A 15776-nucleotide genomic window follows, 5' to 3' on the forward strand; every position below is an offset into this window, starting at 1 on the left:
TTCTGTGAAATCTGTGAAGTGATTTGCATCTGTTGAGTAGTTCTTCATTGACTTTTGTGGTTTCAGTAAATTTTTCTGTCTCCAGAAGCCTTTCTTTTCTTCCCTTAAGGAGCATTAAGCAGCAAGGTTAAGTAAAGAAGTTGTTAAATAACTACATAATGAGACTTGATGACTTACGAGAGGTAAAACTTACATCTTTTGTATGTAGAGGGAATACGCAGAAATTCAAGAGGAAATTGAAAGAAATGGAAAGAATTTACCCAAAAGGTTTCAGCCAGCCTTTATTCACCTAACACGAGTGGGGTTGGTTCAGAGTATGTCTGTACAGCAGCCAATGGAAAGTGCATGTATTTTATTCTGTAAATAGGACGCTGACAGTAATAGCTGTGTGTATCTAATATCCATGAGCTCGAGTCGTGTGCTCTCACCCAGAGACACAACATGTAGCATATCCCGAAGATCAGAATGAAATATAGGCTCTATTTAACGCATGAAACAATGTGAAATGTTTCGGCAGCAGAGCCCTGTCCCCACAATATCGATAATTGACAGGGATGTGAATTCCCGGGGCTTTCACGGACCCTCTCATCCACTCTCGGTCCCTCACGAACCCTTTTCGGTCCCTCACGAACCCTTCTTGGTCTCTCACGTCCCCTCTCGTGTTCTCATGACTCCACTCAGTCCCCCACGTCCCGCTCGGCCTCCCACGTCCCCTCGCATCTCTTCTCGTCCCTTTCGGCCCCTCACAGCCCCTCACGTCCCTCTCGCTCCTGCCCGGTCCCTCACATCCCCTCATATCCCCTCGTGTCCCCTCGTGTCCCCTCACATCCCCTCGTGTCCCCTCATGTCCCCCTCATGTCCCCTCATGTCCCCCCGTGTCCCCTCACGGTCCGCCTCAGCCCGGGTGCGGGGAGCGCCCCCACCGCCAGGCGGCGCACTAGTGCGCGCGGGCGGCCTGAGGGCGGGAGCCGCGATTGGTCCATGGAGAGGGGGCGTGGCTTTGACGAACCCCGCCCAGCAAGGCGTTCAGGGGCGGGGCTCACGGCGCTGTTCTGGGCAGCCATTGGGTGATGCCGGGCCGGGGCGGGGCCAGGGCAGCGCGCGAAGGCTCGAAGAGGTCCCCGGGCGGCGGGAGCGCGGGCGGGTTATGGCGGCGGTACCGGTAACAACGGAGGACTCTGTTGAGGTGAGTCCTGCCGTTCCCCTCCGTTCGGCATGGCCGGCCGGCTGCTGACGGCGGAGGCAGCTCGCGGCTGCCCGAGGCCTTGGGGCTCCCCGGGCTGTGGTGAGGTGGAAGGCCCTGGAGGGACAGCGAGGGAGATGGCGGTTCCAGCAGCCATTCCGGTACGGCGCCCGTTCGGGTAGCAGTGCCGATGGCGGAGCCAGTAGCCACCAGCCACCGGCCACCGCTGCCCGCCTCCCTTGATCACGGGCGGTCCCGCGCCTTCACTGGGCTCGCCCTTCCTGTCAGACTACAGCTCCCGGCATGCCCCGTGCCCGCCCTGCCGCCCGCGGGGCACGCTGGGAAGGCCGCGCTCAGCCGGTCTCTAGGGGCGCGGTGCATGCCGGGAGGGCGGCTGGGCCCGCCGTGCCAGCTCTGAATAAAATTAATAAAATTTATAAATAATAAAATAACGAGTAAAAGTTTTCCGGTCTGAGTACGATCACACCATCCAATATCAATGCTGTGCTTTTGTTGTGCAAACTGCGTATATACTACCCTATATGTGAACAGCCATTTGTATTGATAAATATGGTAAATATAAATAATAATAACTATTATTAAATATATAAATATAATAATTAAAATATAAGGAGAGTACATATGGATTTCATTGTGTGTGAGGGCTTAGCCAAGGTTTTGGAATGAATTTAGATGCCAGCAGTCAGGACTGCATAAACAATGTATTACCCCATTTAGAAATATTTACCCCATTAAGAAAAATCATATTTTGCTTTGTAGCTTCCGCTGGAGGATTTGAACCCAGACTTGCAGAAACCCCTGGACAGCGACTCTGACAGTGGCCAGGGCAGCTGTGAGACAGCATCCCCAGGGCCCCTTGGCAAGAGCACAGCATCCTTCGAGGACAGAGGTCTGTAACATTCCCATTGATTGTTTTTCTCCAAAATGACATTTTTTGTTTCATAAATACCTTTTAGGACATTGTCACTGCTTGACCTGTAGGAATCCAAATTCTTGTTGTTGCCCAGAATGTGAGCAGGCATCTTTAAACATCTGAAGAGTATTTTATGAGCTACAGAAAGAAAAATACTGAATGGGATGTGCTTAATTACTTATTCACTTTTTATTTATTACTAATTACTTATTCACTTTTTTCCTTGTTTTGTTTAATACTAATTACTTAGTCACTTTTTTCCCTGTTTTGTTTAATCTATGTAGTGTGATTTTTATTACTATTTCAAGGCAAGGCACTACCAATGAAGAGTTTTCAGCTTTGCCTTTTTTTTTAAAAGTTAAAAACCTTTAACATCAATTTGGGTTAATTAAATGCCGTTCTCTGGGGAGAAGTGGATTTTTGAAAGTTGAGTTTGAAGCATGAAAGGTTTTTCATGCTTTCATGAGAAGCTCATTTGCTGTAGATGGTGATATATGACAGATTTAATGGCTGTAAATTTGCTTGTTTGTTAATTAATTTGTTGCACTTTTTTATTTTCACGTGTTTTGCCAGATTCAGAAGAAGAAATCTTTGTGCGGAAAAAAGCAAAAAACCAGAAGGTGCTTGAGGACAGTGAGAGTGAAGAGGAGAAGGATGAAGGCTCAGCTGTGCAGGAAGATGCTTTGAGTGAGGACAAGGAAAATGGGGAGGAAAAGGAGAACATTGCTGCTGAAAAGAAGAAAAAATCCCATCGAATCCTCCCAGCTCTGCTGGACAGTGATGACAGTGACACTGGGGACCCACTGCAGATTGAAAACCTTGAGACAGGCAAGAGCTCTTCCTTGCCTGAGGGTGAGCTGGGACAGGAGAGACCCCTAAAATCTGGGAAAAAGTACAGAAAGCATAAACATAAACATGATGTTGAAGAGGAGCCAGCAAAAGAAGCTGTGGCAAAATCCAGAAGGAGAAAAGAGAAGGAGAAAATAATGGAGTCAATTAAACAGCTGAGGAAAGAGAAGAAACCTGTGGCAGAGGTGGGTGTTTTGGCACAAAACCTCACATAATTTCTAATCTGAATTAAATTTATTGTTTTTTTGTGGTTATTCTGTTGCAAAACTTCAATATTGTGTCCACATTCCTGCAGCAGGTTTGAGATCCACAACATACAAAGTCTGCACGTTCATTTCAATTAAATTGCATTAAATTTGCAGTTTAAGGAAGTACAAAACCTAACACTTGATGATTTAATGCCATTTTAAATGAGTGTCAAAGAACTAAAGGGGCCTTCTGAAAGGAATCACACAAATAATTTATTTTTCTGGAAGCAGATGGATGGTGGTGAGAGGTTTCCCTTCAATGACAGTGGATGTCTTCTGGATGACAAAGACCTCTTTGATAATGGCTTGGAAGAGGAGGATGATCAAGCCCCTGAGGATGAAGAGTCCTTAGAATCCATACGAGCAGCTGTGAAAAACAAAATGAAACACTACAAGGTAACAATTGGCTGTGATACAAAAATTATTGTAAATGTACTCTCTTTCAAACTGATAGAAAATAGGTTTAGATGGGATATTGGGAAGGAATTATTCCCTGTGAGGGTGGGGAGGCCTCTGGATGCCTGAAAGTGTCCAAGGCCAGGCTGGACATGGCTTGGAGCACCCTGGGATAATGGAAGAGGCTGGAATGGGATGAACATTAAGGTCTTTTGCAACCCAAATCATTCCATGGTTCCTGGATTTAGCAGGGATTTCTCCCTGAACAGATTCTAAAACTCTCTGTGACCATGGTGGAGTTGTGCTGCTGTGGCAGAAGAGAGGAGAACCTTCTGGATTTGTTGTTAAAGATGGAGGGATGTTGTTCTGGCAATTTAAAAAGATAATTCTGGAGTAGGAGCTTTGGAATCAGCCCTTGTGTGGGGTCTGTGCTGGTTCATGAGCCACTTGCTGGCTTTGCTGACCAGTGGTAGTTCTGTACAGTTATTTATGATGTGTTTGCCCTTGATAGAAATCATTGAATTTCTTCTTATGCCCCATAGAACAAAGAACATTTTCCTGAGAGTGAAGGCTACAAGCATGTATTTGATGAGGAGAATGAGGAGCCTGTATTAAAGGAGCCAAAAAGGAAGGTGAAGTCTTCATCTTTTTAAAGCTCTGGATTGTTGTTTGTCGTGACTAAAATGATTTTGTGTGCACAGTGTGGTTTGGTTTATTTTTTAAACTGGATGCTTTATTCTGACTCCTTGCTGTTTGAAAGGGAAAATAAGCTATTTAAGAAGCAGAGAGAGAGCCCCATGTTTTGTTCCCTAACTTCAGAAACCTTTCTTTTCTCCCCTAAGGAGCGGAAAGCAGCACGGCTGAGTAAAGAAGCCATTAAACAACTGCACAGTGAGACCCAACGACTTCTCAGAGGTAAAACTTAAATTCTTTATATGTAAAGGGGTATAAACTGTTCAGAAATTCAGAGGAGACTTTGAAAGAACTTACCCAGAAAGTTAGGGCCTTCTTTGGCCTAATGTGACTTATTTAGGGTTGAAGGGTGCAAGACCATTTTTATCGAAGGACTTGTTAAAGGTGTTTTTGTAACTCATGAAAATAAAGATATTTGTTGTCAAATAAAGGGCTCAGATGATGTTTTAAATCTTCTCTCACTGTCTTTGGCAGAATCATCTGTGTCTCTCCCATATCATGTGCCTGAGGCCAAAAGTGTTCATGACTTCTACAAGAGCAGACCTCGACCAGCATGTCAAGGAAATGCCATGGCCCTGCTGAAGTAAGGACTTCAACCTTCCTCATCCAATTTTTTCATAGACTTTAGGTATCTGTAGCTTTTCTTTGGAGGATAACCAAACTTTAAATCCATAAAAATAGGAAATTAGGAGAATGTCATTGCTAACACCAGGCAATGCTGCTCTCCTGACAGAGTCTTACTGCTGAAGTGATCAGGGCCAGGAGTAACTCATACAAAGGAACTTGCTGATGCAGAATTACTTTAATGGGTTTTAGGCTGAACCCCAATATTTTACTTGGACTGTTTCTTATTGAGTAATGTGTGTTAAAATACTGAAGCTACAGTAGTCACAAAATCCCTCAGGAATTTCATACTCTGCTACTGTAACCAGTACAAAACTTTTACACTTCCTTAAGTTCTCATGAAGTTTTCCAGATTTCTGTCCTTCATCTCATCCTACACATTAATGACAGTAATTAGGAAATGCTTTATTCCTCTCATTTTGTCCTCAGCCTTCTCTCCCTTTCACACTAACCATGGCTGGTGTGTTTCTTTCTGCCTCTTTTAGGTCCTCTAAATACCAGCTGCCCCTAAATGAAGAATCTGCAGCTGTTGGGAGCTTGAGCAAGGATGGCAAAGATGGGCCAATGCAAGGTGATCAATCAGCAGCTGCTGAAGCAGAAATGAACCTGGGCAGAGATGCTGATGCTTCTGTGACTGAGCCTCTTGCTGCTGAAGGGAGGAACTTGCCAGAGGACTGTGCTGAGCAGCCCAGGCAGGACAGGGAGGATTCTGATGCAGTTACAGAGTCTGTAACTGATGATAACACAAAGGAACAGCAGCTCTCCAGCTGCCTGAGCACTCACTGTGATGAGCAAAAGGGGAGAGAAACTCCTCCAGCACCTGCAGATGCCCTCATGGAAAGAGAGGAAACAGCACCAGATGTACAAGGGGAAACAAACTCTCCACAAGTGGGACCTGGGCTGGTGGCACAGCCTGAGAAAGTGAGGAAATCCAAGCTGGATAAACTTCGTGAACTGGGAATTGACCTGTCCATCCAGCCCAGAATCTGCTCTGACAATGAATCCTTCATAAACCTCGAGGAAGCTGATTCAAATAAAGGTATCACTTGTGTTGTACTCCCAAGCACTGTTGATCTGAGCTTGGCTGGAAAACTCAGAAATATTGAGGTGATAGAACAGTCAGGGACATTCACTTACTAGTGTGGATTCTTTGAGATATGTTAACAGAAATTTAGAATTGGTTGGTGGATGGGAGGCTGGGTTGGAAGGGAATTGAGGTCTTGTGGACAAATGGTAGTCAATGGTAAGATAGTTTAATACTAGCTAATATTAATTAAATACAAGCTGCAGCACAAATATTCTGTGGTGGTTTATATTAGTTGAACAGAATAGTTTTGCAAATATTTTAGTATTCAAAACTTAGCTTTAAGCTATCCTTTATTAAACTGAGCTTTAAACTAAACTTTGGGGGCAAAAAATACTCAAGGACCTACTCTTTAACAATCAATGCTTTTCCATGCTATCACATTGATTTAATTAATATGTATTTCAAGAACTAGAAGCCCTGAAAGCACGTTTCTTGAAGCACACTCTGCAGACATCCAAATCCAAAGGGGAACGGGCCATAAATATGAACATTATCCGTAAGGAAACAACATCTGATGGCAAGGAGGAGCTGAGAGCAGATGTGGTGCCAGCAGTTTTGGCTGCAGAGAGCCTGGAGGAAGCAGTCCACAAAAAGCCAGGTTGGTAGGGGAGAAGAAGAGACAGGGATTGAATTGGAAAGCACAGCATGAGAGGAAAATGTTTCTCAATGCTGCCCTACAGAATACAAGTGAAGGGATCTTCTGTAAGATTACTGGGTATGTTCCCCCTAATGGATAACCCTGTTTTTATAAAACAATTCTTGGTAGACCACTGAAATAGCAGTGGGACAGCCTCAGTCAGATCTTTGTGATTCATTTCTTAAGATTTTTCCTGCTTCTATGAGAAGCTGGGGCTGCCCCATCCCTGGAAGTGTCCGAGCCCAGCTTGGACAGGGCTTGGAGCAACCTGGTCTGGTAGAGGGTGTCCCTGCCCATGGCTGTGGTGGAACTGGGTGAACTTTAGGGTCTCTTCCAACCCAAACCCTTCCCTGAATCTCTTCCTGTGCAGGGGAAAAGCTGCAGGCCCTGAAGGCCAAGCTGCAGGAGGCCATGAAGCTGCGCAGGACCGAGGAGCGGCAGAAGCGGCATGCGCTGTTCAAGCTGGACAATGAGGAGATGCTGGAGGAAGAGGAGGAGGAGGAGGAGGAAGAAGAGATGACAGATGAGTCTGAGGAGGAAGAAGAAGAAGAAGAAGAAGGTGATCATGAGGTCTGTATGCAGCATTTCTCCATAACCTCATCAGCATCTCTGTTCTGCTTCTTCTCCCCTGTGGAATGGAACTTTTGTGCACTACTGATTGGGGAATTGCTGAGAATTCTTCCTAGAAGATAAAAAATTTCTGTACTTTTCATATTCATATGGATTGTCTAACCTTGAATCCATGAGTATTTTCTTTATTTATCTAAACACTATAAAATCAAATAGAAATGTTTAAAAGGTTTGGATGCCCCTTTTTATAAACACTTGGCTTATTGCTGGCAGGGCCAAACAGCTCATGTGCCTCACCTGGGGTAGGGTTTGCCATGACAATAATCATTGTCTGTGCTGTGGTTTGGGGATGTTTTTTAGAATTCAGAATTTCTCCTTGGGGATGTTCTTTAGAATTCAGAATTTCTCCTTGGGGATGTTTTTTAGAATTCAGAATTTCTCCTTGGGGATGTTTTTTAGAATTCAGAATTTCTCCTTGATGAAGCAGAGGAAGATAATGAAGATCCAGAAGAGAAGCACACTGAAGATGGTGATAAAGAAACTGACAAAGAATCCATCGATGGAGAAAAGCTGGAGAAATCTGAGCACGGTGATTCTGCTCTAAAACATCCTTCAACAGAGTCTACATTGATGCTTTTTAAGGACAGCTCCTCAAAAATGGGGTAAATAATCCAAGCCTTAAAAATGGTGACTGAGAAATTTTAAATTTGATCAGCATGTGTAGATTTTTTAATATAAAAAGCCTTTTTAAAGTATTTTTGTGTTACCTTGGGTTTTTTTTTGCAATTCATCCTAAATTTATTAGCACATACCTTTTATGAATTGCAGATACTCTCTTCCTGATGAAAAACTGGAAATGGAGGAAACTGTAGACAAAGGACCTAACAAGTTAGGTAAAGTAGAATTATTGCCCTAGATAATTGCCTTTTTTTCCTTTTTTTTTACTTAGCATATGTAAAAGTTTCTATTTAAGACTGGTATTCAGTATTTCTGTTATTTCATCACCTGTATATACATACAGTATGATTTTAAAAGTTTAGATGAAAAATGGGTGGTCTTGAAAAAACTAGAGGGAAAAATACTGTTCAAAATAATACTGGAAGAAATAAGAAATGTCAGAAATCAATAAGATAAGTAAAAATGTGTAATATGCTTCCTGTGAGGAGAAGGAAATCCAACATGACCACAAAATGAATTTTTAGCAAGGTGTCAGTGTTGCAAAATATTATATTGAGGTTTTGCTGGATTACACACACACAGAAAAAATGAAGCACTATATTTTTTTTTTATTTCCAGAGGATGATGATTCGTTTTCTCTACCAGCACTGCCAAAGGAGAGCAGCCACAACAGCAGCTTTGAGTTCATTGGCTCCATGATCCCATCCTACCAGCCCTGTAACAAACAGGCCTCCAGGGCAGGGAGCTTCTTCCCTGCAGCAGGGGGGTTCAGGTCACCTTCCCCAGGATTCTTCAAAACAAGTTTTATCAGCTCTGCTTCCAAGGTGAGATTCTCCTGGTCATGTCTTACACTAGCACAATGGGATGTAAAGAAATGTATTTTATCCTGATGGTCAGAGCTATCAAAAGAATCAACCCAGACAAATGCTGTGGTGTCAGTGAGATTTCAGAAAAGCAAACTGCCCCTTGGGTTTGTGTCCACATTGGAATGGATAAAAATGGCTTTATAAAACTTATATTCTAAAGCATCAAAGAAATGATGCTATAATCTGGCTTTTATATCTAGAATATGTGCATCATAAATATGGTTTTAAGGATTAAATGAGCTACACAACATCTGATAGCAGTGAGCTCCTGTGGTGTGGTGGAGCAGCATGGACATCATTTGACTCCTGCATGGTTTGGGTTGGAAGGAACCTCAGAGCTCATCTCATCCCACACTTCCACTGTCCCTGGGTGCTCCAAGCCCCATCCAACCTGGCCAGGAACACTCTCAGGGATGGGGCAGCCACAGCTTCTCTGGGAAGTCTGTTCCAGTGCCCCTTGCATTTAAATTTAAACTAAACAATTTACTTAACAACTTCTTGCTAAACTTAACAAATCCTTGCTAAACAACTTCTCTATTTTTGTATTCCCTTGACTAGAGCTCAGGAAAGACCTCTGAGCCTTCTCTTCCCATAGAAGATTCCCAGGACCTGTATAATGCCTCTCCTGAGCCCAAGAGTTTATTTCCAGGAGCTGGGGAGTCAAGGTTTCAGTTTTCCCTGGAAGATGACACTCAAAGCCAGCTGCTGGATGCAGATGGGTGAGTGATGGGTGTACAGGATGGTGTTTAACAGAAATAAGATGTGCAAACCAGCAAGATTTTTCTAACTACAGCTTTTCTTTCAGGTTCTTGAATGTTGGACAACACAGGAACAAATACCAATCCTCAAAGCACCAGCTGCCACTGGCTAGCATGGATGAGAATGCCATGGATGCCAACATGGATGAGTTGCTGGATCTGTGTTCTGGGCAGTTCAGCAGCCAAGCTGAGCACGTGCCAAACACCAGCAGCACCAAAAAGCAGAACATGGAGGAGCTGCTCAACCTTTGTTCAGGGAAATTTGTGTCTCAGAGTATGTCCTGAGTTCTCTTTTCATCTTTGCTGGTTACTTGATTTAGAAATTTTTAGCTGGGGTGACTTCAAGCCTGGGTGCTGATGCCACTTGTGGAGTTTTGTCTTTGTTGGGAGCATGTGCAGTTTTATTTCTGGGGTGTTTTCTGACACTTTAAGAGCACAAATAAGTTGCATCTTATTTCTTTCTGTAGCAGGTTCTCCAACATGGGCTTCTTCAGTGTCTTCCAAGTTAGAAAAAGACAGTGACATAGAAGATCCAATGGCAGAGGCTCTGGAGCTCTGCTCAGGCTCCTTTCCCACAGACAGGTTAGCATTGCTCTCCTAAAATTTACAGAAGTTAATTCTGGTAACTGTCTTGTTTCACTCTTAGAAGTGTTTTCTTGTTTAACAGCAATTTGCTGTCAGTGCAAGTGTGCTTTGTTTTGGAGGTGAAGGGGAGGAATATTGCAAATTGCTCAGCAATTACTCTCTAATTGGCAGCATAAACTGTTTCCCACAGCTACTGTGAAGGGAAATCCTTTGTCTTACACTGATAGTGAAACAGTGAAGAACTTTGATTAAACTGAGAAAAGATGATTAAAAGTGGGACTTTTTGGAGTCTATTCTGGGCTGCTGCCAAACTGCCATAACCAAATGTAAAAGTTGGATACTTGGAGTTTTTTATTGACTAAATTGGAGAGTGTATGGCTGCCTGACAAAAGGATAGTGAGGCTTAATAAGTGGGAATGTTAAGGGGATCCAAGAGGAATTTGAGAGGAGGAAAAAAATTGGAAAAATTAGTGCTTGTCCCATGGTTTCTGCAAGTGAAGACCTGAAGTCTGAAAACATCAACTCAAATGGGGATTTGAGGCATTTATTGCTAAGTGCTGCTGGCAGATTGGAGCTCTGAGCACTCCCAGGGAATTGCTTGATAGCAGCTGAGGTGGGTGTTGAAATTTTGCCTTGATTTACTGGAGGTAAAATGAAAATGCTTTTCTCCCATTTATGTTTTCCCTAGGGAAGAGGAAGAAGAGGAGGAACAAGAAGAACTTGGTGGTTTTCAGCTTTTAACAGATGATGAAGCCTGTTCAAGTGAAGAGGTGTGAATTGATGGAGCCAGGCAGCTGCTGGATAAAATGGATAAAATTCCATTTATCTTTCTAGGTTTTTAATATATCCATCAATGCAAAGTACCACAACTTCCATAAGCTACTGAAACATTTATCAGGGCAAACTTTGGATTATGTTAAAGATCTCTTTAATATAATGGTACAGTGAAAAAGGGAAATCCTCTGAAATATGCCTGAAGTTTTAGTGTCTTGTTGATTGAAGAACAGACAAATCTGTAGTTACAAAGCAATCCACTCTCAGAAATTACTTATTTCTGGAAACTTTCTCTTTGACAGGATGAAAAAGGTGAAGATAGTGCTGCTGAAGAAGAAGAACTCAGTGATGAAGAAGAAGTGCTGAGACATAGACCAGGCTTAAAGAAAAAACTGTAATTATTTTTAAAAATCTTTAATTACCAAAGAAAATAGAATATTAATAGCACTAGAAGTTTAGTTTAGAATTATTCCCTCTCTAGCAGATGTTTATATGGTCTGGTTTTTTACTTTGGAGCTATCATTTACATGAATTTAACAGTGTCACCTGTGGGTTACAGATGATTTCCATTATATATGGAAATCAAAAAGCCACAATAAAAGCAGTGCAACATTCTTTTGACCAAAAAAAGGGGTGCAAGTATATTGTTGTCATTCCTCATGTCTTAAGGTCTTATTTGTTCTAGCAAGAAAAACCCAGGGTTGACAGTTATTGCCATCATCTTTGGAATCTGGTGGATGACAATGGTTTGGGGTGGTACATGATGCCAGGCTATGTGCAAGAACTCAAGGCTTGGTCTTTCCAAAAATTACATGAGAAATTAGGATACATCCTTAGGAAATGTGTTCATTTCATGTCAAAAGGTAAATCTTGCTTTCAGAAGATTTGTGTGAAGGCTGTTTTGCTCCCAAACTGAACTTTTGACTTTTTTTCCTAGAAAACTGCAAGATTTCATGGAAGAGGAAGCAGAGCTGTCGGGGAGCGATGTGGGAAGTGAGGATGAGTACGATGGCGAAGACCTGAACGAATACGAAGAGGAGATTATCGACGAGGAGCTCCCGAACGATGCGGAATTAGGGAACCAAATACAGAAATTCCACATGTCAGTGCCATTCTCAGGAGGTTTTTGGGGGTGTGAGGCCCTGGCTGAGCTGTGCTAACCTGTCCCTGTCCCCTGTGCTGGCAGGAAGGCCATGCTGGACGATGACAAGCGGCAGCTCCGCCTGTACCAGGAGCGGTACCTGCTGGATGGGGACCTGCACAGCGACGGCCCAGGCAGGACCAGGAGGTTCAGATGGAAAAATATAGGTGAGCTGTCACACACACATTTCATGAAAAAGCCTTTCCTTGGGATTTTTCCTCCTGAGAAGCTGAGAGGCCTCAGGAACAAAATGTAAATAATAGTTATCTACCTCTGTGGAATGCAACGGGTGCATCTGTGATTGGGCTCATGTGGTTGTTTCTAATTAATGGCCAATCACAGCCCAGCTGTTTTGGACTCTGAGAGTCAGAAGCTTTTGTTATCATTCCATTCTTTTTCCTATTCCTTTAGTATAGTTTTAATACAATATATATCATAAAATAATAAATCAGCCTTCTAAACATGGAGTCTGATCCTCATCTCTTCCCTCCTCCTGGGACCTCTGTGGACGCCACCACAGTTACCTATGATCCAGAGCTCATAGATTGAGAACAGAGCTTGTGTGTGTGCATGTGAAGTAGCATTTTAATCCTCAATAAAATATTTTGGGCATAAACTGGTGGGGGGATGATTCTGGGGTTTTTTGTTTGGTTGGGGTTTTTTTGCCTTGTTTGATTTGTTTTGCGGTTTTTTTTTGTTGTTTTTTACGAGCCTCCATTTTCAAAATTGATAGCTGACTGTCTTGTTTTGTTGCCTAGATTTTGCTTCACAGATGGACTTGTTTCAGAGAGATTCAGATAACGAGGAGGAGAATGAGGAGTTTGATGAGACAGAAGTGAAGTGGAGGAAGGAACGATTTGAGAGAGAGCAGTGGCTCCGTGAGCAGGTGGGGTGAGCTGCTAGAAGGGCTTGCTCAGTCTCTGTATCATTGCTGCATGTGAAATTGTTTATTCCTCAAGTTAAACTTCAGTACTAAATCAGATTTCTCAGCTGAATGTGATGCTATTCATTAACAGAACCAGGTTGATGAAATATCTAAGAAATTACAATAACTTCTTACAGTAGAAAGTAAATAAAAATTAATTTACATAAAGAAAATTACTTAAAATACTGAGTGAAATGTCCATTTGTAATATGAATTTTTTCAATTGTCTTCTCTCTGCTACAGAAGGAAAAAAATAAAGAGCAGGAGGAAGAGGAAGAAATTGGTGGGGAGAGCTCATTCATGAAGCTGGCAAAAAAAGTGACTGCCAAGTCCCTGCAGAAGAAAGGTGAGTGTGATTTTTATTGAAGTGACAAGAAAAGAAGAGAGGGAAAAAGTTCAAAAGCTGATCTTTCCCCCTTGTCTCTGCCAGCCAGCCCAGCAGTGGTGGCACAAGGCTCAGCTCTGTTACCCAGGAACCCATTTGAAGCCTTCAGACCTGCCAGTGACATCCAGGTGGGTGCCAATCCTCAAAAATGGCATTTCCCACACAGCCAAGTCAGTGCCCCTGAATTCTGAGCACTCCTGATTGGTCTTGTTGTGGTGTGTGAGCAGAGAGTAAATTTTCTCTGCAGAGTAACTTACTAAGCAACCTGCCTTGTTTCCTGAGAATGGTTGAATGCAGCTTCTCTTTGCCTTGCAGATAAAGAATGGGTCACTCTTGAACAGACCTAAAGCTGTCCTTCAGAAGCTGGCAGCAATGTCAGATCTTAATCCAAATGCCCCTCGAAATTCAAGGAATTTTGTCTTCCATACACTTTCACCAGAGAAGAGTGAAGAGACAAAGGAGAAATCAAAACCTCAGGTAAAGATTTGGGTAGCAGGTGCTGCTAGTTATTATTTGAATATAAAGGCATTGAAATCTGCCAAGCAGTTAAGAGCCCTGCTGTCTTAAATATTTGGCATGAGAGCACACAGGGAATATTTCTCTCATAACTCAGAATTTAAACTTTTTTTTGGGATATGTTGTAAATTTTGATGTATTTGACTGTCCTTAGGTGAAGAAGAGAGGCCCTTCTGCAGTGATAACATCAGCAGCAAAGCGGCCCAGGGTGGAAAGCTCAGAGGACTCCAGTCAAAGCAGAAGCATTTTCCAGTTCTTGGAGAGCTGAATATTCCTGTTTGGAGCCAGAGATTGTCTCCTCTTTGCCAGCTGCAGTTTATTTTGCCAATCTGCCAGAAATCACCAGCCAAGGAAACAAATGGGTGCCACCTCATTCACAAGTTCCAGTAATTTCCAGGCTGTGGTTTTGTGCTTTGTTCTTTTTTCCTCTGTTCTCTGTAGCAAATGGAAGCACAAAATCCATTCCTGGTTTGGAATGAAATGCTGACTTGATCTTTCCCAAGCATTAAGGAAACTTCCCCTGCTGTGGGCTGTGCTCACAGGTGCTGCACAGGTATCAGTTCCACCTGGAAATGCCATTGGTGTGACAAGGAAATACCTCAGGTAGCTGAAAGCACAATAAAGGAGGAATTTCTACAGCTCTGGGAGAGAATGAAGCCGTGTTGGCCATGGCAGGACACTTGTTTACAATTGCAGCACAAAGTTTTAGCTGTGGCTCCCTCCAGTGTCTTATTTTCTTTAATGTTAAGCATTTATTAAGCTTCTCCTTTTTAGAAGCACTAATTTATCCTTGAAATGTTTACTTTGTGGGAAAGGTCCCAGTCTCTTCTGAGGCAATATGAGAAGGGTTTCTTTCCAAGTTTTTATTACTGTTGATGTCCTTAAACTTGCAGATGGATGTGTGTGTGTGGAGAGGGAGGAATGTGAGAGACGTGTGGGAGAGGAAAAGGTCTGGGGGGGTTTATTTGCATTGCTGGGGGAATTTGGGGTTGCTTTGGTTTGCCCAACTCCAGGCTATCTTTAACCATCCATTCTGTTGTTTTCATGGAAGCTGCACTCATCCAAGAGAAACCATCCATTGCTGAGCAGCCAGTAAGGAAAGGGCTGCTCTAGAATGAGGGAATTTATAAAGAATTGTCACTCACAACTATTCTAAACATAAAGCAGAGTGTCCAGCATTCCTGATGTTTCTGATCACAAGTTGGAGAGCAGATAATGGTGCCACAGGGTCCTGCTCTAAAACTAAACCTCTCTGGGACTGGATGTCACATACCTGAGGTGCTGGTACCATTGGAAATGTCTGAGCTGTAAATTTTGTAACATCTTGAGCACATGCCTGATGTGCTGTGTGTAAATTTTATTGTACAGTATGTTATAAAGAATTATGGTACTAATTGAAGTGCAACTTTACAATAAAACATGGTTTTAATTTTGGAGGCAGTTAGAATTAATTTATAGGATTTCAATCATGTCTTGGGGTTTTTTTTCCCTCCAATGTTTTTTATTTCTATGTCTGTTTTTTCATTGCTGCCTTTTTTTTTTTTTGTATCCACAACTCAGCCCTTCACTAGGAACAGCTGCAATAATATTGGAATACAACAAAAACAACCCCTTGTGTTTATTGGAGTGTGGATTTTCAACTCCTCAAGTCTTCCACTTGGGTTTGCATAAAATTCCTGGCCTGAAGAATATGGGTTTTTTTCCTGCTTCAATAGTTTTGGATTTTTTAGTTCCTAGACAAAACTTTCTTTATCCTGGCCTTAAGAAGTGTCTATTTCACTTCAGTGCAGCAATTCTAATGATTGGTGTACCTGGATTTGGGGATTGGAGGTTTAGGGAAGAGGAATCACCTTTCCTTCTTCGTTATCAGACTTTTCTTGAAGCACCAAATTACAAAGAGATTTCTGAACACTCACCTCATTCTTAA

At 42.6% G+C, this 15776-nt stretch overlaps 1 protein-coding gene across 4 annotated transcripts; it reads left to right on the plus strand.

Moving 5' to 3' along the window:
• The first annotated feature begins 1035 nt into the window (after positions 1–1035).
• Positions 1036–15280, plus strand: CLSPN (claspin). Of its 4 annotated transcripts, none has more exons than XM_074555867.1 (25): positions 1036–1186; positions 1964–2093; positions 2691–3151; positions 3443–3610; positions 4153–4242; positions 4453–4525; positions 4778–4886; positions 5413–5966; positions 6421–6612; positions 7022–7221; positions 7681–7883; positions 8050–8114; positions 8518–8723; positions 9324–9484; positions 9571–9797; positions 9991–10105; positions 10797–10878; positions 11185–11276; positions 11820–11984; positions 12069–12190; positions 12782–12909; positions 13192–13294; positions 13379–13461; positions 13649–13810; positions 14004–15280. In XM_074555867.1, exons 1-25 carry the CDS (start codon positions 1148–1150, stop codon positions 14115–14117), a joined length of 4044 nt encoding a protein of 1347 aa, XP_074411968.1. In that variant the 5' UTR covers positions 1036–1147; the 3' UTR covers positions 14118–15280. The 4 variants fall into 4 exon arrangements, with proteins under 4 accessions (XP_074411968.1, XP_074411970.1, XP_074411969.1 ...); XM_074555869.1 differs by having other exon boundaries at positions 9994–10105; XM_074555868.1 differs by having other exon boundaries at positions 3446–3610.
• Positions 15281–15776: the final 496 nt, after the last annotated feature.

The sequence above is a fragment of the Zonotrichia albicollis genome, chromosome 20 (assembly GCF_047830755.1).
Source record: "Zonotrichia albicollis isolate bZonAlb1 chromosome 20, bZonAlb1.hap1, whole genome shotgun sequence".
NCBI classification, from domain to species: Eukaryota; Metazoa; Chordata; class Aves; order Passeriformes; family Passerellidae; genus Zonotrichia; species Zonotrichia albicollis.

Coding starts and splice junctions, on each gene's coding strand:
- CLSPN (XM_074555867.1), top strand. CDS start 1,148: ATGGCGGCGGTACCGGTAACAACGGAGGACTCTGTTGAG. Junction 2,094..2,690: donor AGCATCCTTCGAGGACAGAG/GTCTGTAACATT, acceptor GTGTTTTGCCAG/ATTCAGAAGAAGAAATCTTT. Junction 3,611..4,152: donor ACAAAATGAAACACTACAAG/GTAACAATTGGC, acceptor TATGCCCCATAG/AACAAAGAACATTTTCCTGA.